This window comes from Lissotriton helveticus, chromosome 10, assembly GCF_964261635.1.
Source record: "Lissotriton helveticus chromosome 10, aLisHel1.1, whole genome shotgun sequence".
In the NCBI taxonomy this organism is placed as follows: Eukaryota; Metazoa; Chordata; class Amphibia; order Caudata; family Salamandridae; genus Lissotriton; species Lissotriton helveticus.
The window spans coordinates 410,099,149-410,124,252 of record NC_136071.1 but is presented as its reverse complement, the minus strand read 5'-3'; the positions used below and the strand labels follow the sequence as shown (position 1 = coordinate 410,124,252).

The following is a 25,104-nucleotide window of genomic DNA, read 5'->3' as shown; positions in this document are numbered from 1 at the left end:
TTCGACAACCAACCCAGAGACCAACCCTCACAACCTTCTGCCATACCCTCACCCCCATCGAACATCCTCAACGGCTGGAACCCTATCTCCACTGAGGACACCATCCGCCTGATGAACACCATTCACTCTGGTTCCCCTACAGACCCATGCCCTCACCACATCTTCAACAAAGCAGACTCCATCATAGCACCTCACCTCCGGGACGTCATCAACTGCTCCTTCAACTCCGCCACCTTCCCGGAAAGCTGGAAACAAGCCGAACTCAACGCCCTTCTGAAAAAACCCACAGCCGACCCCACCGAACTCAAAAACTACCGCCCCATCTCGCTCCTACCTTTCCCGGCCAAAGTCATCGAGAAAGCTGTCAACAACCAGCTCGCCGCCTTCCTCGAAACCAACAAATCCCTCGACTCCTCACAGTCCGGCTTCCGAGTCAAACACAGCACTGAGACCGCCCTCATCGCAGCAACAGATGACATTCGTACTCTACTGGACAATGGAGACACAGTCGCCCTCATCCTCCTTGACCTCTCCGCAGCCTTCGACACAGTCTGTCATAGCACCCTCCTACAACGCCTCAGAAACATCGGAATCCAAGGAAAAGCACTGGAATGGATCTCCTCGTTCCTTGCCGGAAGAACTCAAAGAGTCCGCCTCCCACCATTCAAGTCAGAGGCCACTGAAGTCACTTGCGGCGTTCCACAAGGATCCTCACTCAGCCCCACCCTCTTCAACGTATACATGAGCCCCCTCGCGACCATCGCACGCCAACACAACCTCAACATCATCTCCTACGCTGATGACACTCAACTGATCCTCTCACTCACCAAAGACCCGACCACCGCCAAAACCAACCTACATGAAGGAATGAAGGAAGTTGCCGAGTGGATGAAGCACAGCTGTCTGAAACTGAACTCAGACAAAACAGAAGTCCTTATCTTAGGTACCTCTCCCTCCGCCTGGGACGACTCCTGGTGGCCAGAGGCCCTTGGAAAAGCACCCATCCCGACGGACCACGCACGGAACCTAGGCGTCATCCTGGACTCCTCTCTCTCGATGAACAGACAAGTCAACGCCGTTTCATCATCTTGCTTCAACATTCTTCGCATGCTCAAAAAAACATTTCGCTGGATCCCCACCGTAACCAGAAAAACGGTCACCCACGCACTTGTCACGAGCCGCCTAGACTACGGGAACACCCTATACGCCGGCACCACCGCAAAACTTCAGAAAAAACTCCAACGCATCCAGAACGCATCAGCCAGACTCATACTAGACATCCCGCGTAATGACCACATCTCTGGTCACCTGAAAGACCTCCACTGGCTCCCCGTCAATAAGAGGATAACATTCCGCCTCCTAACCCACGCACACAAAGCACTCTACGAACTTGGACCCGAATGCCTCAACACTCGACTCTCCTTCTACACCCCCTCCCGCCAGCTACGCTCTTCCAACCTAGCCCTTGCTACTGTACCTCGCATCAACAAGACTAATATGGGAGGAAGATCCTTCTCCTACCTGGCAGCTAAAACGTGGAACTCACTTCCCACTCACCTTCGCCTCACTCAGAACCATCTAGCATTCAGAAAGCAACTTAAAACTTGGATATTCGACAAGTAATTCCCCACCCCGCCTCAAGCGCCTTGAGACCCTCTGGGTATGTAGTGCGCTATATAAATTATTTGACTTGACTTGACTCTCCTACACATACCGCAACGCCACTCGCTACGAAAAGAGTTGCCAAGCGAGTGCCGCCTTGGAAATTCCAACGCGCAGAACTGATGACATTGCGCGTTCCCTTCAGTGGCAAATAGATCTAACCAAGGCTCTCCCCACTGCTTAAAGAGAACTTGCGCCACGTCCGAGTTCAGACGCCATTCGTGATCCATAAAGCACTGACGACCGAGTTCGTCTGCCCTGGCGTTCGGAGAACCTGCCAGGTGTTAAACCACCAAGGTGATGCCCTGGCGTTCCAGCCATGTCCAGAGGCGCAGAGCCTCTTGACAAAGGGTCCTCGACCCCACCCGCCCTGTTTGTTGCAGTACCACATGGCGGTGGTGTTGTCTGTGGACACCTGCACTACACTTCCCCGGACAGAGGGAAGGAATGCCTTCAGTGCAAGCCGGATTGGCTGCAGCTACAGAAGGTTGATATGGATCCGGGACTCCGCCGGAGACCAGAGGCCTCTGATCTCCGCCTCTCCCATGTGGCCCGCCCACCCCAGGAGGGACGCATCCGTCACTACTACGTTCTCCGGTTGGGGTGAGGAGAGGGATCTGCCGTCGACCCAATCGCAGTCCGTGAGCCACCACTGCAACTGTCTCGCAGTGCCCTCCGAGATCAGGACGTGGTTGAGCCCGCATCTGCCACCTGACGTGATGCACCAGTAGGATGCAGGAGGCCAACAGCCCCAGGAACCGCAGCGTCAACCTGACCGAGACCCGGGATAAAGGCTGAAAGATAGGAATCAGAGCCTGAATATCCCGAACCCGCTGTTCGGGGGGATAAACCCGAAACTGCGCCGAGTCCAGAATCGCTCTGATGAAGAGGAGCTTCTGAGAGGGGCACAGGTGTGACTTCGGCACGTTGATGGAGAACCCCAGCTGGTGCAGGAGATCGGCCGTAGTCTGGAGGTGGAGACGACTGTCTGGGGCGAGCCCGCCTTCAACAACCAGTCGTCCAGATAGCGGAAGACTGGAACCCCTGAACTGCACAGATGAGCTGCGACCATCGCCATCACTTTCGTTCACACCCAAGGGGCGCTGGGAAGGCCGAAGTGGAGCACGGTAAACTGAAAGTGCTCATGGCCTACCGTGAACCGCAGGTAGCGCCGGTGGGCCGGCAGGTCGGGTACGTGGAAATAAGCGTCCTGCAAGTCCAACGCCACCATCCAGTCTCCAGGGTCTAGGGCAGCTAAGACCTGAGCCAATGTCAGCGTCTTGAACTTCTCCTTCCGGAGGAAGCAGTTGACATTCCGGAGGTCTAAGATAGGGCGTAGGCCTCCTTTGCCCTTCTTGGGAACCAGAAAGTAGTGGGAATAACAACCACACCCTACTTCTGGCCCAGGAACACGCTTGATGGCCCCCTTGGCCAAGAGGGCCGTAACTTCCTCTTGTAGAAGTTGCAAGTGATCCCCCGACATGCGGTGGTACTGCGGTGGCATGACTTGAGGGGTCGCCTCGCAGGGGAAGGAGTAGCCCCTTCGGACGATTTGCATCCCCAACCTGTCCGACGTGATGGTATGCCAGAGAAGGAGGTGATAGCGAACCCTGTGGCGTCGAATGGGCCTGAAGTGCTGGAGTAGGAAGGCTTGGAGGCAGATGCTGCGGGAGCGGATGTGGACTGACCCTGCCGTTGTCCCCCGGCACCGCCACAGCGGTTACCGCGACCGCGTTGAGGTTGGTTCTGCGGCCTGTGGCTGGCTGGACGTGTGGGGGCGTCCCTTCTTTGACCATGAAAGTGGCTAAAAGCTGAAGTTTGCTGGCGCTGGCCTAGACCCAAGGACTTGGCCGTAGCCCTGGATTCCTTAAAACGCTCTAGCGCACTATCCGCTTTGTCGCCAAAGAGGCGACGGCCATCGAAGGGCATGTCCCTGAGCGTGGCCTGGACATCTCCCGAGAAGTTGGCAGACCTCAGCCAGGCGTGACAACGAATCGCCACCGTCGTCGAAATCGCCCTGCCCAGGGAGCCCGTGGTGTCAAGCCCACATCTAATCTAGTACCGTGCTGCATCCCTCCCCTCCGCCAGGGCTTGGGCGAGCCGTGTCCGGGCCTCCTCCGGACACTGTGGCAGCACCTCCGGAACCGTATCCCACAGAGTGGGTGTTACGGCCCAAAAGGCAGGCGTGTTGACAGACCGCAGCCCCAAACTCAGAGAGGAGAACTGTTTCTTCCCAAACTGATCATACCTTTTGGATTCGTGGGGAGCGGTCGGGAATGCGAATTTTCAGAACTGGTGAGAACACTGTATGGCAGGGGTCATAAGACCCACAGAACGTGCTGTGGTCTGCTTTCCTTAAAGAGCGTTCTTTCGACGGCACAGGCGTGAGTCATCGAAAGGCATAAGTCAATGTAAAAAGAGGGGGGGAACCGGGAGCTTGTTGAGGTCCAGTGTCCGTGCTCCGAAGTAAGTAATTGTATCAAAACAGGACAAAGTTCCGTGACAAATGGGCGCATGTATGTCGCCCATAGGATAGACAAAGAAGGAAAAGAATAGAAGGGTAGAGTAGAGAGAAAATAGAGGAGAAAGAGGTAGATGCTATTCCCCGGTTTCAAGGATACACTCCCGAAGGGGAAGGTCACGTCTTGCCTCTCTTTCGCCCTCACACACCCCGAGGGATGTCATGCTTCATCATCGGGCTTTTCTTGTGCTCCTCGTCAGACCGGCGCTGCAATGTCTGACGGGCCCCCGAAGGGTCTCTTTAGCGGAGTTCTTTTAAAGAGAAAAGGCCGTATGGTGTATGCGGGTGTGGGGCAGAAAGTGAAGATGGGAGAGTTCCTATATGTAAGTGAAATAGTGCGTGCAGGAAAGTTAAAAATACCTAAGGGCATCCAGTCAGAGGTACTTTTATTTACGTGGTGTCCTTGGTATATTAAAAAACCAACAGGTTAGTGTGTAACGTGAGGCTTCTATGTGCCGGGGTGACTGATCATAAGGTCGACATGTTTCACGCCTGTGTGTCAGCAAGATCGATGGCGTTTCTTCAGGACCTAAGGTGAAGTGCACGTCTAATTGATTAACATTAGAGAATCCAAGGGTGGGGAGGCACAGATGCAAGGTTATACATTGATAACCTAGTCAAAAAAGGGGGGTGCCCTAGTCCAGTTCTAGGATACACACAAGGATCTCCGTAGGTAGATACTGAAATATGTGCCCTTTGTCAAAGTTCAGATTCCGGAGGCTATGCGGCTCTGGTCGTGCAAGCATCCAGGAATAGGTTCTAGCAGGATGCCCGTGCTTCCGCACCTACCACTTCCAGCGGCAGGGGTCATAAGACCCACAGAACGTGCTGTGGCCTGCTTTCCTTGAAGGGCGTTTTTTCTACGACACCGGCGTGAGTAATCGAAAGGCATATCCATGAGAGACCTTTATGTCTCCAGAGAATCCTGTGGAGCACATCCACACAAGGTGGCGGTGCACCACTCTAGTGAGAATCACCCTTCCTAGAGAATCAGTAATATTAAGGTCAGTTTTAATAATATATTAAGTTGCATTTTGACTATCCTAAATAGTTTGAGCCAATGATGCCCTAAAGCTGTCTGGGACCATTGGCAAGATTTTGTTGGTCATGTCCCATAGCGTGTGCATATATCTGGCCAACAAACAAACCGCGTTTAAAGACCTCAGGGATAGGATTGCAAAAGAGAACATTGAGTTTCCAAATGACTACATCCTCTTAGACTTCCTATCTGGGGGTTTCATGGGGAATGAGCTGGAGGTCAACCTGTTGTTGAAGCTTGAACCACCAGACATTATGGAGTAGGGTGATTTGTAAGTAAATCAGGGTTGCCAGACGCCAGTCTCGAACACTTGGAAACTTGTCTATTTACAGGTGGGCAGAACAGGTCTTTGATCAGGTGCACAATTAAGTGTCATTGATGGCGTCACTGAACAGGAGGATGGGCTCAGAGGTGGCTGGCCCAGGCTGCAAGATAATATTTGCATAAGAACATTTATCTCGATCACAACGTAGGGCAGTGGAGGTCCAAGACCTCAGCTACACGTATAACTACCACAGCAAAGGAGGCACATGTGAACATTATCATCACCATCATTATGAGAGGTGGAGAGGGAGTGATTTGTGTGTGTGTGGGGACGGGAGTGGATTGCATAAATCATACCCTACCACCATAGTTATCTCCGAGTGGGGCGAAGCTTTTATCTGAATCTGAGTCAAAAAGTCATGGAGCCTCGGAGGGTATGTCTTTTCTAGATGAGTAATAAGATGGAATCAGGCTGTATGATGACCGATTGTGATTTAATAGTGCAGCATCAGTCAGGATCATGCCCAAGTAGGTTCAGTGTTGTATAATTAACAGGAGTGTAACCCATAGACCAATTCAGGACTGGGTAGGTGAGATGCAACAAGAACACAGTGTCCTGAAGGGTGGGAGTTGGTAGACAATTATAAATAGCATGCACATAGCATTACTTGGGCAGAAAAGAAGGAGAATACTCGTTTTTTAAGTCAAAAGATAGTTATTCATCTTTATATAGTTACATTAGTTCCAAGGTCGGACGTATACAGTTAAGAACAGCACTGCATAAATTGAGTTATTGACAACGACATGGAACTTGGTGCAAAAAACGTGTACAAAAGTGCAAGTGGCGACGCAAGTGAAAAGTGAACAGCGTTGGTGGCGCACTGTGCATAAAGTGCAAACTATTTACAGTGAGTGGCTTAACGGCGCATGTGACATTGTGATATCACAGCAGGCACAATTAATTTTATTTGAATGTAGAGCCACAAGGAAGAAGTGCGCCTATTGATCAGGCTGTTAGGTCGACGGCGTTTCGATCCGGATTAATTCGGATCATCATCAGGACTGGTTGTCTGGATGGAGGAGTGCTGTAAGGAAAGGGAGGAGATTTAGGGAGGGAGCCCAGGGTGCAAGAAGGGAGAGCAGGTAAAGGGAGTACTCGAAGTACCTGGGAGGATCCTGGTTGAGTAGAATCCTGTTGAGCAACAGTCTTGGGAGAAGTTAGGGTGTCTTTTGGAGCCCCAGAATGGGTCGTCTGTGGGCTGTAGGAAGGAGCTGGGGAGAGAGGAGGTAGAAGGGCTTTGCTAGGTGGGCAGATAAGGAGTGTTGGGCACACCTCGTATTGCATAGGAAAGTAAAGGCACAGTGGGTCAGGTATTTTGAACACGTACCTTTCTGATTGATTCAGTGCTCTCGCCGGCCATGAGAATCAGCCGTGCTCCGCGTGTGCTGGAAGGGAAGGGGAGGGGAAGTGTTAGCAGCTTACTGGAGTTAATGAGTGGGGCGAAGGAAATGTCGTCAGCGGCGGTGTGCTGACGAGGGAGGCCAGTGATAGGTCATATGGTGTGGGGGCGGTTTTGCGTAGCTGTGGTGACGCGCCTGGGGGGACAGGCACAGCGGCAACGCTGACGTTTGATGGTAATGGTAGGAGGAGAACGTAGAGCGTCATTGTCATGGTGACGCGGTCAAGTTACCTAGGACCTAGAGTGACAGTGTAGTTGAAACAATGGGCACAACAAGGCATTCATTGATAACCAAAGAACGTACATTGATAACAGTTGGAAACAGTTTCGCATCTTTGTGAATTAGTATGCTAAGTTGTTCGTTTCTTTGTAGATCTCGGGGTGTATAGCGGCTGAGCCGGTATGCTCTGACCGAGTCACAAAGAGACGTGAGTTGTGAGGCAATTGTGAAACATTCGGCGAATAAGGAACAGTGAGGTGGTGGTAGAAACCAGCAATTTTATAAAAGAAAAGAACATTTGGCAGACTAACAGGAAATTCATTATCTTTTTCTGTAAAGCACGTAAACACAAATTCATATGAAATTCTTGTCAAACATATTGTTAAACATTGCTGTGCTAGTGTCTGCTAGGCTTGATTGTGCATGGACTGCATTGGGATGGGTGTAGGAAAGGGGTAGCAGGGGGACAAGGGACAAAGTACTGGGCTAGATATCTAGATGGTTCTGGGTTCAGCGAGCCAGTAGCAGGAAAAGTAAACCAGTTCTAGAATGGGTAACAATTCGGATCAGGGTTCAGAGAGACTGGGGCAGGTTCAGGTGGTGACGGTCACATTCCATTCATCAATAGTGTTTAGTCCTTTATTGATTGAGTCACAAATTGTCATCCATTTGCATTCCGCCTTGTTGAGGAGAGTTCTGATATCTCCTCCTCGAATGGGCAAAGTGGGTTTTTCTATCACTTGCCATTGCATGTCCGTATCAAGGTGGTCGTGCTGTAGATAGTGTGAAACCAAAGGGGCTGACATAGTTTTGCAATTAATTCGGCTTTTATGCTGAATGATGCGTTGTTTAATCATTTGTGTTGTCTGTACGATGTAAATCAGGTCACATGGGCATTTGATAGCATAGATTACATTTTGTGATCTGCAGTTTGTATGTTTTGTCAGTTTGTGTGAGCGACCGTTGACAGCAAATACTTTTGTGTTTATGGTTAAGCTGCACACGCTGCAATTTTGACATTTGTAGTGTCCCACAATTGGGTCAATGCCCCAGGCAGCTGTAATAGTATTCCTTTCATGGTTGGTTTGGCGCCACGTGATGGCATGTACCAGATGATTGGCTAGGTTACTGTCGTGTTGATATGAGAAAAGAGGGTCATCTTTGAATTGTTCATGCGAGTGTAACAAAGGCCAATTTTTTCTGATGATTTTGTTTATTTTGTTACTGTGAGGGCTGAATTTCAAAACAAAAGGGATCCTAGACATCGATTTCTTGGGTTGAATAGTGAGGAGATGTTCTCTATGGCAATACCAGGCTCTTTTCTTTGCTTTGGTAACCAACCGTTTGGGGTATCCGCGATTTATTAGTTTCTTTGTGAGGATATCAGCTTCCCTGAAATAGGTTGGTTACCCTATACCGGAAACCAACCGAAAAGAATACCCTGCTGCTTTATTCCAGCTACCACCCCGCGGACTACGTGATGGACTACCGTATGGCCAATTCCTCCGAATCCGCCGAGATTGCAAATGGAGAAAAGACTATTTCAGGGAAGCTTTCTGCCCAAGCAATGCTATGTGCATGCTATTTATAATTGTCTACCGACTCCCACCCTTCAGGACACTGTGTTCTTGTTGCAAGTAGGTTCAGTGTCACACTTCAGAACCAGCAATGGATACTGCACGATGTTGGTACCAACATCAAAGAGGGAGGGACCAAACAGGTGATGGAACTGCAGTGGAAGTCTGTACTGGAGCCGGTACATGGACCACGATGGGCACAAGGGTGTCAGTCAGCCCTGAGGACAGGTTGGCGAGCAGTAACCAGACTGACTGTTGCTGATCCTAGGGTGCTGAAGGCGCTCTAGAGAGAGCTGGAAGAGTGACAAATATCTGCAACCTTGCCTTCTTAAAGACTTCAATCTGTTGTGAAGTCACCGAAGATCCAAAGAATTTGGGGCATGCTGGGACCTACTGCGAGACTGGCCCTGCAACCAGAGAGAGACCTGCTGACACCATGACACCCTTATGTCTACTCTTTAGATAGAGAGTAGTGGGGTCCCACATCGTCTTCTTTACTTTATGTTTGGACTTTGACTTACTAGAGATCTTTGATCACAAAACTGAACTTTCGTTGGTGTGAGCAGGTCAGCACCATCGACCTGGAGGGGAAGCTGGACTTAAGTGAGGCCAGCAACTTCTTATTGTGTTTGCAAGGTACAGCTTTGTTTTTCTTCACGTTTCCCTTTCGGGTGCATCTGCCCCACACCTTAAGAATCGAGCGGCCGGTCCAAACACCAGAGACATTTCTCATGCAGGTCTGGAACTGACAAACGTTTTCCAAAGTCTCTGCACACCTGTGGGAGGGAACTTGTCCACAAGCACACTGGATTTCCTTTTTAGATGTCGCCAGAAGAACAACGACATTGGGAGTAGAGTTCCAGATCCTAAATGGAAAGCACAGAAAGAAAATTAATGATGTCAGCAGGCAAGGGTGTGCTTAATGTGGCTTCATTTTCACTTTGGGATGGAATGAAATCAATGCAGTCCCACGCGGTGCCATTTATCGGCAAGCAAGTGCAATTCTGTTTAAATCTGCCGGATCCAGTCTGGCTCCTTGGGATATATTAAATGTAAGGAATCTGAGGTTAGAAATATCAGAATAGTTTTTTTTCCACCACTCTGCCTGCTGCTGAAAGCTGAGAAGAGAATGCTCTTGGCACAGGAAACATTTTGTTGCTGAAAGTTTTTAAGAAAAAAGAAAAACCACAAATGGTGTTACATTAGGGCTAATTTCACAGTTACCCCCAGTGGTATCCACACATCCTTGGAACCTTTAGAATCCTTAACATTGGGGGGGGGGATATTTGGCCTAGATACCCCTTTGCAGGAACGTTATGTAGGCTTAAGTGCAGAGTGCTCCAAAGCATCAAAAGCTCTGCACGGTGATTGGCAAGGGGAGCTTCACCAGTTAAGGGGTTCAATACTACTAAATCTAAAAGTAAGCAATCTAGTTTAACACAACAAGAGGAATTCCAGATCATAATAGCAGTGACAAAGATGAATTAAGACAGCAAAAGAAACAAACAGAAAGCTGTATGTTGGGGAACTAAACTTTCATTTAAAAAATAAGAGCAACGCAAGATGCATCTACTTAACCAAGAAACAAAACCTACAATGGAACAGGAAACGCAGATCAGTCATACATAAAACGGGTATTCTACAACCTAAAGGAGCTGCCATCACTAATTCTATTCAGCCCTGTCCCACAAAGCAAGAGGTAAATAAAATCCTCCCACCTAAAAAAACTCAAAGGAAATAGAAAAAGGGATAAACAAAGCGTTCACATAATATTGGAAATCAATGTCAGTGCTATAGAAACTAAAATGTATTAAAAAGAAATGGACAAACGTGCTTGGTGTGGCACAAAAAGGTGTTGTGTTACTGGTACAGTGCCTCCTAGTAATATAGTATAAGAGAAATCTTCACTAATTGACTTGAATCGTCATTAGTGGTATCACTTGTGAGTCTGACCTACTCAAGCCCCTTCTGTTAGTCAAGCATACATGTGGGATCATTGTTCTGCCTTAACAGTGGCCTTTGAGGCTCTAGGTTACAGCTTCCTTGTTTAGTTTTGTATTATATCATCCTTACCACAACATACTCGGTTTCTGAATCACGAGCCTATGGGTGCTGGTCTTATTTGAATGGTCCAGTACCCATTGGCTTCCTGTTCTTTTCAAGTGAAGCACATGTGCTTGCAGTAGGCCAAAAGCAACCATTTACAAATATAATAACTTCTCCAAAGAAACTAGGCTACATTTGTCAAATAAAAAGCATTACACATGTAAGTGGCCAGCTAGTATGCTTTTGAATTTTCTCAGATTTGGAGGTCCTCTTGGCAGAGTTAGAAGACAACCTAAAATGGAAGAGCTTTGGTCTAACATCCAAGAGGGAGCAGCAACAAAGTGACATTTATGTGTCGTTCAAAAAGCATTGATTACAAATATTGCACCAGCTCAAATAACTCTGAACTCAATCAGTAATTTACAAACTAAATTAGCCACCCAGTCAAATATACACCAGCCATGAAGAATCTGAATGGACTTGACAGTCATGGTATAAAGATGACCAGGGCCATAAAGTGTAAACAATACATGATCAACTTAATTGAGGCGAATACCTAGCGATTAAGTATTTATATATTCTTATTGCTCAGTAATACTATTTTCAGTTGCATGAAGCTGTACAAAAATGCAATTTCAAGGGCAGAAGTTATTTGGTTTGCTTACCTTCCCTTTTTCTCTTTATTTTCAGGTTTCTCCCATTGTCTTTTTTAGAGCGCTTACGTTTTAGATTTTTCCCACCAGTTCCCTTATTTGCTATATTTCGAATATACTCTTCTTCAATTTGAATATTAGTGTGATCTCCTTCAACAGCAAGTATTGCACGTGTTGGTTTTATATCCTTTAAAATATTTAATCCAGGACCTGAAAAAGATAGTAAATGTTACAATTTTGTGTGCGCTGTATATATACTATTATGTTTAATACACATGTATTGAAGGATTAAAGAACCACTAAAGTGTAACTCTAACAAAATGTATATATACTGAAAGTGCACGATTTAATCTAACACTCCAAATCTTTAGGTGAGGAATGTGTAATAAAAATATATCAGTAACAAATTATGCAAATTCCTAAGTCCTGCAAGCTTTACAATTCAATAGGAGCTATAAAAACAAAAAACATCAGCAACAACAACCTAAGACAGCAGACTTCCCAACACCCTGCACATGATGAAATCATGAAAGGACGCTGGGGCTGTATAGGTTACACCATCCATAAACCCCGCCAGGCTAGCCTTGAACTGGAACCCTGAAGCTAAAGGGAAAGAGGAAGGCCAAGAAACACCAGGCACCGAGGCTTCGAGGCTGATTGCACAGAGATGGGCTATACTCTGAGTCAAATTGAAAGTAAAGCCCAAGACAAAAATAGCTGGAGAGCCCTGGGTGGGCGTCTATACCCCCAAAAGGTGTAGTAGCTTTTAAGGACTCACGTTGGCTACTTGTGGCAAGAGGAGCCACGTAACAAGACGGTGAGCAAGTAGCGGCGGGCAGTTGAAGAGCAGCAGCTGGTTGAGGAGCTAGGCATCAAAAGCCACCCAACTGCGGACTGCACCTCGCACAACAGCCACTGTGCACCTAGAGCTGCGTCTCTGTCCCTTGGGTATTTTGGACTTCATGCACCGCCGCCATTCGGTTGTGGGGTAGCGAGAGGCGCTTGCTCCGTGGAGGCTCCATGGCTGGAACTGGGATCCTCCTGTGACGGACATTCATTGAGCGAGCAAGAGGTGGCTTAAGCTGCTGAAAGTGAAGCCAAAACCCTCACACCTTAAAGCCCCCTGGGCCCGCCAGAGAAAGGCGAGAAGACCGAGCGTGGCGGGGGTAGTGGCCCTCTTCAGAGAGTGATCCTGGGCCTCCCGCGGAAGCGGCCCAGCTAGGACTAGGTGCGGCCTGTGGGGCGGCCTGGTGAGCTCCCGCTCAGTCACAGCTCGCCTGTTGTGCTCACTCGTTCACCCTGTTCACTTCTACACAGCGCTTTTTAGCGGGCTCTACTCTCAAGTTACAGTGCTGTCCCATCCTTGATCCTGTTTTTGGTGTGGTCGGGCTGCTCTTCCTCTTTCCGGCTCTCCTATTTTAACCCTGTTTTTAACATCTAGTGATTTCCACCCTCAGTTATATTTTAGATAGCTACTTTTTAGCTCCAGTTTGCAATCTCTTCCCTTGGGGGAATCTTTATCAGGAGTAGAGCATAAAAAGGAATTTATTAATTTTACTCCATAAATATTGGTCCCACTGTGAGGCAACTGGGACATGAAAATGTTTTTTTTTGCATCTACCTCAAGGGCTCACTGGAGCTGTAAGTGGGCCACAAACTGGGGGCCTGAATAGTTCCCCCTTGTTTAGTGCGCTCCTAGCGATTAGCCATTCCTTTGTCTCTCCCTGGGGGATCTTCCTTATTTTGAAAATCGCTGGGTGGGTATGCCAGTAGCCAGTAGTCAGTGGCGATGCATCCATTGGGGCGTTGCCCCACTAATACCACATGCCCCCATTTGTTTTCATTTAAAAAATATAAAATGTACTTCTACTACTCACTGATGACGCTGGCTAATTCCTGGCCTGTCACCGGGCCATTATCATGAAGCTGAAGGGAGTAGGGCTGCGGCAGCACGCTGCTGAGCGCAGAGCTAGTGCGCATTTTTGGTTTGGGGCTGGTCATTTTTACGACCAGCCCGAACATGCGTACTAGCCTTCCCCTTAGGAGAGTGAGGGTTGCTTCATGCCGCAGCCCCCGGTCTCCTAATGGGCGGGGAGTATCCCTGGTCAAGCCAATCCTGGTGCTGCTGGAGCACACGTTCACACTTCACCGCGCAGTCCACAGTATCAATGAGAGGCTGGCACAATAGCCAGACATTGGGTGCCGCAGGTGGGTGGCACTTGGTGAACGTATGAGGCCAATCACAGTGGCTTATCAAGCCATGCACACAGTGTGATTGGCCATTTTGCTCATGACAACCGTGATGTCGCCACAGCAGACCCCCGCCACACACAAACACCACAAAATCAGACACACATGAGTCGACACACCTCGTGTTCAGTGCCTGCCTGCCTAAGTCTATTGCTTATCGTCGTGGCTGGTGCTCGGATCACCATCAGCAGACTGATACTTTAGACGTCACGTAACGTAAGTCAAGTGTGGAATGCATATGCATTTTATTTCCTGTGAAAAAAGGAGATGGGTTTGGTTTGCACCGTTTGGTGTAATTTTATATATGGACCTTTTTTATATGGTTTAAGGAGGCGGCTCTCGTTCTCCTGCGCGGGTTCAAAATCTTAGTATACAGCAACAGCACTTGGAAACAGTTTAAAATTTGTAATCTGTTTCCAAGTGTTGTATAGTATACTAAGATCTCGAGGACGCGCAGGCGAACGAGAGCCGCCGCCAAAGATGGGGTCCGCCAACAGAAAAGGCTGTGCGGCCTGTGCTTCCCGCTGACTCTAATTTACATAGCGGGTGAGTATGGAGTTGAGGGTAGTGTCCCCTTAACTTGGGGAATAGTAGGATTTCCTCCTCCCGCACAGACACTGATTTGTGGAGGGCCTTTTTTGGGGGAAGGGCACAGGCTCTTTCATTTGCGCCTTTGGGTGGGAGGGTGCTGCGCATTAATACCCATGCACCGTGTGCCTCCTTGCAATGCCATTTTTGTAACCCGTTTCCACCTGTGTACCTGGCTCTGTGTTTTGCGTTCCGGGCCCTTGCTAGCCTAGTGGATGATGTCCATCTTCTACGGTCTACTACACCAGTGGCATCACTGGCGTGTCATGGTTGGATTAAATCAGCCAGTAGTCAGAGGGAAGGTGGAGAAGGGATGGTAAGTCCAACAGAATGTCATAGATGTACGAGTTACTTACCTTCGGTAACGATGTATCTGGTAGAGACGATTCTAGCCGCAGATTCCTTAACGTAGATTTATCCCCAGGCGTGATACTGGACCCGGAAAACTTTTTGCCACAGCATCCCTGCGTGCCGGAGGGACGGCATCACGCGACTCCGCCCAGGCGTCGTCCGCCTATGTGACGTCAGCGAGTTCACAAAAGTCCCACACCGGCGCGCCTATGTCAGTTTTCTCCAGAGAACTTTTCTGCGCCACAATGCGGAGCCATCAGACAAAACTGTGGGAGTATGGGAACAGTGTGCAAGAGAGCAGAAAATAAATTGGAAAAAGGAATGGTGACGAACAACACCATATGGAGCAGTGTCAACACTGCAGTACCCAAAGGCAGGGAAAGAAGAACGGAACACAGTCCTGAGCAGCCACCCTGCCCCTATTAATTAATTGTGGGTTTCTAACACGCTAGAATCAACTCCCGAAGGAGTATCTCTGCGCTATAGACCGCTGGGGAACCCGTCCTGGCTTTCCCTGTGAGATGGTCCCTACTGGGTATCTCCAAGGTGAAACCAGGCATCCCCGGCGTATGTGGGGGGGCGTTGTGGAGATGAGGCAAGCTAATGCCCAGAGTTGCCGAGTGTGATCCCTAGTTAGAGTAGCCACCGAGGCGAGAATTATCGAGTCCGCTGACCCTGGTCCAACACCCTGCCGCGTCGGGAATTGAACCCTGGTCCCGGGCCGTCCTCTGCTCCCGGGTCTGCCGCCTCTAACCAGTGAGCCACACCACTCCCTATGTAGACAGTCCCCCCCTTCCCTTGAGACAAAGAACATATGCAAAATGTCATGACAACATGCAGGCGGACTACAACCCCAACCAAGAAACAATGAAGGGGAACCAGTTCCAAGACAAACAGGAACGACAAACCTCCAAGCAACCCCAGCACAGAGGGCGACAACCCCCCAAGAAACAAAGGCAAAGGTACGGCCAGATGACCCCAACCCAGAGGTTAGCAGAAGGCCCAGGACCCTTAGTAACAAAAAGGAAAGGGAGGGGAGAGAGTGAAGGAAAGCCCCCAATCCAGGAGCAACCACAGCAGAGGGATCCTGGAGTACTTTTAACCCCATCCTCCAACGCACCAAAGAGGAGGAAGGAACAAGCAATAAGACAAATCATCCCGTCAAAGAGCCAAAGAATGCACACTCAGAAGACACAGCAACCCACAGGGAGGCGAGTGCAGAAGACCAAACCAAAGGTCCTCGCAGAACGGGGAGGAAGGGCGGGTCGTGAAGGAATCTGCGGCTAGAATTGTCTCTACCAGATACATCATTACCGAAGGTAAGTAACTCGTACATTTGATAGAGACTACTAGCCGCAGATTCCTTAACATAGAATAGATACCCTAGGAATACCCACGGGGAAGGAGGGTCTACGAAAGGACCCCACCCGCCTGGACATAAGAGAGGGTCCCACAGGGGACCAGTCCAAAGGACAAGGCGAGGAACCTTGTCCCCCCAGGCAAGGGGAACCCCCACAAGCAGTACACCACCAACCGCAAGAGGGGTGTGGGAAGAAGAAAAGAAGAAGAACAAGCATTTGTAATGCAATAGGTCTCGCATTGGGAAAGTGTGAGCTATTGGTATTGTAAATGACTTTTTTTTAAATATGTGTTGGCTTCGAAAATATATAAATTAATAGCCTTGTTATTCACAAAGCCAATACCTTACATTTTCCTAATGGGAGTCCTATTGGCTATGGCAATGCTTGTTGGTAGCAAGCAAGGACAGTGCTGTTGTGGTGCTGAGTGATGCTGTTGTGGTGTTGAGTGATGATGTGGCTGGGCTGAGTGATGTGGTGGTGTATTAGAGTGATGTGGTGGTGTATTAGAGTGATGTGGTGGTGTATTAGAGTGATGTGGCGGTGTCTCAGAGTGATGTGGTGGTGTCCCAGAGTGATGTGGTGGTGTCCCAGAGTGATGTGGTGGTGTCCCAGAGTGATGTGGTGGTGTCCCAGAGTGATGCGGTGGCGTCCCAGAGTGATGCGGTGGCGTCCCAGAGTGATGCGGTGGCGTCCCAGAGTGATGCGGTGGCGTCCCAGAGTGATGCGGTGGCGTCCCAGAGTGATGCGGTGGTGTCCCTGAGTGATGCGGTGGTGTCCATGAGTGATGTGGTGGTGTCCCTGAGCGATGTGGTGGTGCCTTCGAGTGATGCCCCTGAGTGATGTGGTGGTGTCCCCGAGTGATGTGGTGGTGTCCCCGAGTGATGTGGTGGTGTCCCCGAGTGATGTGGTGGTGTCCCCGAGTGATGTGGTGGTGTCCCCGAGTGATGTGGTGGTGTCCCCGAGTGATGTGGTGGTGTCCCAGAGTGATGTGGTGGTGTCCCAGAGTGATGTGGTGGTGTCCCAGAGTGATGTGGTGGTGTCCCAGAGTGATGGGGTGGTGTTGTGAGGCGTGCAGCAGTGTCAGGCGTGCAGCAGTATGACGCGTGCAGCAGTGTGTGGCGTGCAGAAGCAGAAGTGTGTGGTGTGCAGAAGTGTGTGACATGCAGCAGTGTGGCGTGCAGCGGTGTGGTGTGCAGCGGTGTGTGGCGTGCAGCAGTGTGAGTAATGCAGCAGTGTGCAGCAGTGTGAGGCGTGCAGCAGTGTGAGGGGTGCGGCAGTGTGAGGGGTGCGGCAGTGTGAGGGGTGCGGCAGTGTGAGGGGTGCAGCAGTGTGAGGGGTGCGGCAGTGTGAGGGGTGCGGCAGTGTGCAGCATGCAGCAGAGTGAGTAATGCAGCAGTGTGCGGCGTGCAGCAGTGTGAGGCGTGCAGCAGTGTGAGGCGTGCAGCAGTGTGAGGCGTGCAGCAGTGTGAGGCGTGCAGCAGTGTGAGTAATGCAGCAGTGTGAGTAATGCAGCAGTGTGAGTAATGCAGCAGTGTGAGTAATGCAGCAGTGTGAGTAATGCAGCAGTGTGAGGCGTGCAGCAGTGTGAGGCGTGCAGCAGTGTGAGGCGTGCAGCAGTGTGAGGCGTGCAGCAGTGTGAGGCGTGCAGCAGTGTGAGGCGTGCAGCAGTGTGAGGCGCGCAGCAGTGTGAGGCGCGCAGCAGTGTGAGGCGTGCAGCAGTGTGAGGCGTGTAGCAGTGTGTCATTTTTTTTTCTTGTTTTTTGTATGTTCTTATATAGCGCTCGAATCATCGGGGAGGCATCTTGGCGCTTGCCTTGGGAACCCGTCCTGGCTTTTCCCTGTGAGATAGCCCCTACAGGGCATCCCCAAGGTGAAAGCCAGGCATCCCGCCGCGGGGGGCCGTTGTGGAGATTAAGCAAGCTTAATGCCCAGAGTTGCAGAGTGAGAACCCCTGATTAGGGCAGGCACCGGAGCGAGAATTATCGAGTCCGTGGACATTTGAGCTCAAGACACTGCCGCGTCGGGAATTGAACCCTGGTCCCGGGTCTGACCTCTGCTCCAGGGTCTGCCTGCTCTAACCAGTGAGCCACACTTCTCCACAGTGCAGTGTCGTGCAGCAGTATGCAGCATGCAGCAGTGTCCAGCGTGCAGAAGTGTGGGTAATGGGTAATGGGTGGGTAATGCAGCAGTGTGAGGCGTGCAGCAGTGTGCAGCATGCATCAGTGTGAGTAATACAGCAGTGTGCAGCGTGCAGCAGTGTGAGGCATGCAGTGTGAAGCGTGCAGCATGCAGCAGTGTGAGTAATGCAGCAGTGTGAGGCGTGCGGCAGTGTGCGGCGTGCAGCAGTGTGTGGCGTGCAGCAATGTGAGGCGTGCAGCAGAGTGTGGCGTGCAGCAGCGTGAGGCATGCAGCAGCGTGAGGCGTGCAGCAGCGTGAGGCGTGCAGCAGCGTGAGGCGTGCAGCAGCGTGAGGCGTGCAGCAGTGTGTGGCGTGCAGCAGTGTGAGGCGTGCAGCAGTGTGAGTAATGAAGCAGTGTGCAGCGTGCAACTGTTTGAGTAATGCAGCAGTGTGAGGTGGACAGCAGTGTGAGATGGACAGCAGTGTGAGGCGGGCAGCAGTTGTGTGGCGGGCAGCAGTTGTGTGGCGGGCAGCAGTGTGAGGCGGGCAGCAGTGTGAGGCGGGCAGCAGTGCGAGGCGTGCAGCAGTGCGCGGCGTGCAGCAGTGTGCGGCGTGCAGCAGTGTGCGGCGTGCAGCAGTGTGCAGCAGTGTGCGGCGTGCAGCAGTGTGATGCGTGCAGCAGTGTGATGCGTGCAGCAGTGCGATGCGTGCAGCATTGTGAGGCGTGCTGCATTGCGAGGCGTGCAGCAGTGTGAGGTGTGCAGCAGTGTGAGGCGTGCAGCAGTGTGAGTAGTGCAGCAGTGTGAGTAGTGCAGCAGTGTGAGTAGTGCAGCAGTGTGCGTGCAGCAGTGTGAGTAGTGCAGCAGTGTGTGGCGGGCAGCAGTGTGCGGCATGCAGCAGTGTGCGGCGTGCAGCAGTGTGCGGCGTGCAGCAGTGTGCGGCGTGCAGCAGTGTGCGGCGTGCAGCAGTGTGCGGCGTGCAGCAGTGTGCGGCGTGCAGCAGTGTGCGGCGTGCAGCAGTGTGAGGCATGCAGCAGTGTGAGTAATGCAGCAGTGTGCAGCAGTGTGAGGCGTGCAGGAGTATGCGGCGTGCAGCAGTGTGAGGCGTGCAGCAGTGTGAGGCGTGCAGCAGTGTGCAGCATGCAGCAGTGTGAGTAATGCAGCAGTGTGAGTAATGCAGCAGTGTGAAGTGTGCAGCAGTATGTGGCGTGCAGCAGTGTGAGACATGCAGCAGTGTGTCGTGCAGCAGTATGCAGCAGTGTCCAGCGTGCAGAAGTGTGGGTAATGCAGCAGTGTGCAGCATGCAGCAGTGTGAGGCGTGCAGCATGCAGCAGTGTGAGTAATGCAGCAGTGTGCACCAGTGTGGGTAATGCAGCAGTGTGAGGCGTATGGCAGTGTGCGGCGTGCAGCAGTGTGTGGCGTGCAGTAGTGTGTGGCGTGCAGCAGTGTGAGGCACGCAGCAGTGGGTCGTGCAGCAGTGTGCAGCCTGCAGCAGTGTGCGGCCTGCAGCAGTGTGAGGCCTGCAGCAGTGTGAGGCCTGCAGCAGTGTGAGGCCTGCAGCAGTGTGTGGCGTGCAGCAGTGTGTGGCGTGCAGCAGTGTGTGGCGTGCAGCAGTGTGAGGCATGCAGTGTGAGGCGTGCAGCAGTGTGAGTAATGCAGCAGTGTGCAGCAGTAGGGGTAATGCAGCAGTGTGAGGCATGCGGCAGTGTGCGGCGTGCGGCAGTGTGCGGCGTGCAGCAGTGTGTGGCGTGCAGCAGTGTGAGTAATGCAGCAGTGTGAGTAATGCAGCAGTGTGAAGCAGTAGGGGTAATGCAGCAGTGTGAGGCATGCGGCAGTGTGTGGCGTGCAGCAGTGTGCGGCGTGCAGCAGTGTGAGGCGTGCAGCAGTGTGAGGCGTGCAGCAGTGTGAGGCGTGCAGCAGTGTGAGGCGAGCAGCAGTGTGAGGCGAGCAGCAGTGTGAGGCGTGCAGCAGTGTGAGGCGTGCAGCAGTGTGAGGCGTGCAGCAGTGTGAGGCGTGCAGCAGTGTGAGGCGTGCAGCAGTGTGAGGCGTGCAGCAGTGTGAGGCATGCAGCAGTGTGAGGCATGCAGCAGTGTGAGTAGTGCAGCAGTGTGAGGTGTGCAGCAGTGTGAGGTGTGCAGCAGTGTGAGGTGTGCAGCAGTGTGAGGCGTGCAGCAGGGTGAGGCGTGCAGCAGGGTGAGGCGTGCAGCAGGGTGAGGCGTGCAGCAGGGTGAGGCGTGCAGCAGGGTGAGGCGTGCAGCAGTGTGAGGCGTGCAGCAGTGTGAGGCGTGCAGCAGTGTGAGGCGTGCAGCAGTGTGAGGCGTGCAGCAGTGTGAGGCATGCAGCAGTGTGTCGTGCAGCAGTGTGTGGCGTGCAGCAGTGTGAGGCATGCAGCAGTGTGAGTAATGCAGCAGTGTGCAGCAGTAGGGGTAATGCAGCAGTGTGAGGCATGCGGCAGTGTGCGGCGTGCGGCAGTGTGCGGCGTGCAGCAGTGTGCGGCGTGCAGCAGTGTGAGTAATGCAGCAGTGTGAGTAATGCAGCAGTGTGAAGCGTGCAGCTGTGTGAGTAATGCAGCAGTGTGAGTTGGACAGCAGTGTGAGGTGGACAGCAGTGTGAGGTGGACAGCAGTGTGAGGTGGGCAGCAGTGTGAGGCGGGCAGCAGTGTGAGGCGGGCAGCAGTGTGAGGCGGGCAGCAGTGTGAGGCGGGCAGCAGTGTGTGGCGGGCAGCAGTTGTGTGGCGGGCAGCAGTTGTGTGGCGGGCAGCAGTTGTGTGGCGGGCAGCAGTTGTGTGGCGGGCAGCAGTTGTGTGGCGGGCAGCAGTGTGCGGCGTGCAGCAGTGTGCAGCGTGCAGCAGTGTGCGGCGTGCGAGGCGTGCAGCAGTGTGTGGCGTGCAGCAGTGTGCGGCGTGCAGCAGTGTGAGGCGTGCAGCAGTGTGAGGCGTGCAGCAGTGTGAGGCGTGCAGCAGTGTGAGGCGAGCAGCAGTGTGAGGCGTGCAGCAGTGTGAGGCATGCAGCAGTGTGTCGTGCAGCAGTATGCAGCATGCATCAGTGTCCGGCGTGCAGCAGTGTGTGGCGTGCAGCAGTGTGCGGCGTGCAGCAGTGTGATGCGTGCAGCATTGTGAGGCGTGCAGCATTGTGAGGCGTGCAGCATTGTGAGGCGTGCAGCAGTGTGCGGCGTGCGGCAGTGTGCGGCGTGCGGCAGTGTGAGTCGTGCGGCAGTGTGAGTCGTGCGGCAGTGTGAGTCGTGCGGCAGTGTGAGTCGTGCGGCAGTGTGAGTCGTGCGGCAGTGTGCAGCATGCAGCAGTGTGACTAATGCAGCAGTATGCGGCGTGCAGCAGTGAGGCGTGCAGCAGTGTCAGGCGTGCAGCAGTGTCAGGCGTGCAGCAGTGTCAGGCGTGCAGCAGTGTCAGGCGTGAAGCAGTGTCAGGCGTGAAGCAGTGTCAGGCGTGAAGCAGTGTCAGGCGTGCAGCAGTGTCAGGCGTGAAGCAGTGTCAGGCGTGAAGCAGTGTCAGGCGTGAAGCAGTGTCAGGCGTGAAGCAGTGTCAGGCGTGAAGCAGTGTCAGGCGTGAAGCAGTGTCAGGCGTGAAGCAGTGTCAGGCGTGAAGCAGTGTCAGGCGTGAAGCAGTGTCAGGCGTGAAGCAGTGTCAGGCGGGCAGCAGTGTGAGGCGGGCAGCAGTGTGAGACGGGCAGCAGTGTGAGGCGGGCAGCAGTGTGAGGCGGGCAGCAGTGTGAGGCAGGCAGCAGTGTGCAGCATGCAGTAGTAGGAGTAATGCAGCAGTGTGCAGCAGTGTGTGGCGTGCAGCAGTGTGTGGCGTGAGGGGGTGAGAGGGTGTGTGAGGGTGAGAGGGTGTGTGAGGGTGAGTGGGTGTGTGAGGGTGAGAGGGTGTGTGAGGGTGAGAGGGTGTGTGAGGGTGAGGGGGTGTGAGGGTGAGGGGGTGTGAGGGTGAGAGGGGGTGTGAGGGTGAGAGGGGGTGTGAGGGTGAGAGGGGTGTGAGGGTGAGAGGGGTGTGAGGGTGAGAGGGGGTGTGAGGGTGAGTGAGGGTGTGTGAGGGTGAGGGGGTGTGAGGGTGAGGGGGTGTGAGGGTGAGGGGGTGTGAGGGTGAGGGGGTGTGAGGGTGAGTGAGGGTGAGTGAGGGTGTGTGAGGGTGAGGGGGTGTGAGGGTGAGGGTGTGTGAGGGTGAGGGTGTGCGAGGGTGAGGGGTGTGAGGGGGTGGGTGAGGGTGTGAGAGTGTGTGGGGGTGTGAGGGTGAAGGGGTGTGAGGAGGTGTGAGGGGGTGAGGGGTGGGAGGGTGAGTGAGGGTGAGTGAGGGTGAGTGAGGGTGAGTGAGGGTGAGTGAGGGTGAGTGAGGGTGAGTGAGGGTGAGTGAGTGAGGGTGAGTGTGAGTGAGTGAGAGGGTGAGTGAGGGTGAGTGGGTGAGTGAGGGTGAGTGAGGGTGAGTGAGTGAGTGAGGGTGAGTGAGTGAGGGTGAGGGGGTGTGAGGGTGAGGGGGTGTGAGGGTGAGGGGTGGGTGAGGGTGTGAGGGTGTGTGGGGGTCTGAGGGGGTGAAGGGGTAAGGGTGTGTGAGTGTGAAGGGGTGTGTGAGGGTGTGAGGGGGTGTGAGGGTGAGGGGGTATGAGAGTGGATGAGGGTGAGAGTGTGAGGGTGAGAGGGTATTTGAGGGTGAAAGGGGGTGAGAGGGTGGGTGAGAGTGTGTGAGGGTGAGAGTGTGTGAGTGTGAGGGGGTGTGAGGGTGAGGGGGTGTGGTGTGAGGGGGTGTGGTGTGAGGGGGTGGGTGAGGGTGTGTGGGGGTCTGATGGTGTGAGGGGTGAGGGTGAGGGGGTGTGAGGGGTGTGTGAGGGGGGTGTGAGGGTGTGAGGGGGTGTGAGGGTGGGTGAGAGTGTGTGTGAGGGTGAGAGGGTGTGTGAGGGTGAGAGGGTGTGTGAGGGTGAAAGGGTGTGTGAGGGTCGGTGAGAGAGTGGGTCAGGGTGAGGGGGTGTGAGAGGGTGAGGGGGTGTGAGAGGGTGAGTGAGGATGAGAGGGTTGTGAGGGTGAGAGGTGAGGGTGTGAGGGTGAGAGGTGAGGGTGTGTGGGTGAGTGAATAGTGAAGAGAACACAAAGCTAAAGAAGCACCAACGACAAGAAGGAATAGCCTGCAGGGTAAAACTAATACCAAGATCAGGCAAAATCAGTGATGGCAAGTTGGACATTTTTGGCAAGTTGGACATTTTTGTCAAAAGTACATAATTATCAGCTATACAAAAAGTGTCATCAATAACTAGAAGATGAATATGGAGGGGCAACGATTGTGTCTGGCATAAATTGCATTTATTTGGCTAAATTAGTCAACACACACAAAGGAATCTCTCACAACACAGACTACATACACAACTGTTTGAGCACAGGATATTTCACAGAGCACCACAGCGCTCCCCATTATACACTTGCAGTGTTTGCTCGATGGCACATGAAGACTTAGAAAATCAGACTCGAAAGGAGAAGGTCAAATGGGGATTTGAAATAATAATTAGGTATATCCAAAGTACGTAGAAATAACTTTTTTTAATATAAAATACTATTGCCGATTGGTACTTATTTTACTCACCTCCAAGGGACGATAGATTGAGAAGACCTTCCGAAGCTTTGAACCTGTGAACTACAGGTCAGTAATCATACACACAGCACGACAGCGTGCACTCTGCCAACTGAGCTATCTTCACTTCTACTTTTTCTACTAAGAACTCGCAGGTCAACGCACCTCCTAAAGAAACGTCCATAACCAGCATTGTCACAGGTACTCATTCTAGAAGGTAAACTCATCCTCTGAACCATTATTAAATACATGAAGATAAAAAGCAACAAATGCATAGTGAAATAACCTTTTGCTGCTAAGCAGCACCACCCAGACAGGTACTTCTATAAAATACTTTAAGTCTGAGCTAACAAATAAGCTGACAAACTTTCAAGGGTTTTTGTGTGTGCGAGCCAAAAACGAAATGGTTAGAAAATTCAGTGGGTTCACACGCTGCAGTAATTTCTCCATAACTTACAGGTCTAAGGTATTTGCAGCAGAAACGTATGTGTGACCTGCGGCACATATGTTGCACTCCCAGTGAGACAGCTCAGTAGGTTTATGTCCCACGGCATAGATCGGGGTGAAATGTGGAGGGTGAATAGCTCAGACAGTTACGTGAGAAATGTTATCTATAGGCCGATGGTCAGAGATCTAGAAAACACGCCTCGTTACAGGTCAACATGTAACCCCAGAGACAAGGCAGAAATGCAAATTCGGCCAGACAAATGGAAAGCAGTACAACAGTTAGTTAGGAAGGTGGGCATAACTATTTCATGGTAGTTCAAAGCGGAAGTGAACTTCAAGGGTCTGAAGACTCTCCGACCTCATTTTGAGAATGCTCCACAAGATGTCGTTAGGTCAGGAAGAGCGACCTTTTGAAATACCGGTATGCTTATCTAATCTAGTCTCTCTTTCATTTTGTTTAATAAGTAGTAGCGGGAACACACTTTTTTAAACCAAAACATACATTTATTTTTAATGTCTGTGTTTGCGGGGCAACAGAGGTGTGGATGGGGGGTAGTAGAGGATGGTGACTAACATGAGGCATCGTGTAGAAGCAGATAACAAGAGATAGCAACAAATGGGATGGGGAGTGAAGAAGCTCCCTGGAAGGAAGATGCAAGCACACAAGCAAAACAAGCTCTCGACATTGGGAGGGCGGGAGCGCATTCCTTTCAAGTCTGATGGGGGGGGGGGAGCGTCAGCCCTTGAAGTCTGATTGGAGACAAATGGTGGTTTGTGACGTGGCTGGCGCTGTGCACGCGCATAGATCACATGAACTGTGTATAATCCGCCGTTGGTAGACTGTTTTTTTCCCTTACTATAATCTCGCCGGAGCAATGCGCAAGCGCATTGGCTCAGGCGAGACCTAAAAAGTAATCACATTCACACTCAACAGAGAAAACAAGGGCAAGGCAAGGGGAGGCTGAAGCACCCTACGCCCCTA

General features: G+C 51.9%; 1 protein-coding gene across 4 annotated transcripts in view; it reads right to left on the bottom strand.

Moving 5' to 3' along the window:
- The window catches only part of GTF3C1 (general transcription factor IIIC subunit 1), a 2,559,884-nt gene that overhangs the window by 719,851 nt on the left and 1,814,929 nt on the right, over nucleotides 1-25,104 (bottom strand). For all 4 annotated transcript variants that reach the window (XM_078662887.1, XM_078662886.1, XM_078662885.1 and 1 more), the window contains exon 23: nucleotides 11,455-11,652. In XM_078662887.1, coding sequence (XP_078519013.1) covers nucleotides 11,455-11,652 — 198 coding nt within the window. The remainder of the gene's footprint in view (nucleotides 1-11,454; nucleotides 11,653-25,104) is intronic.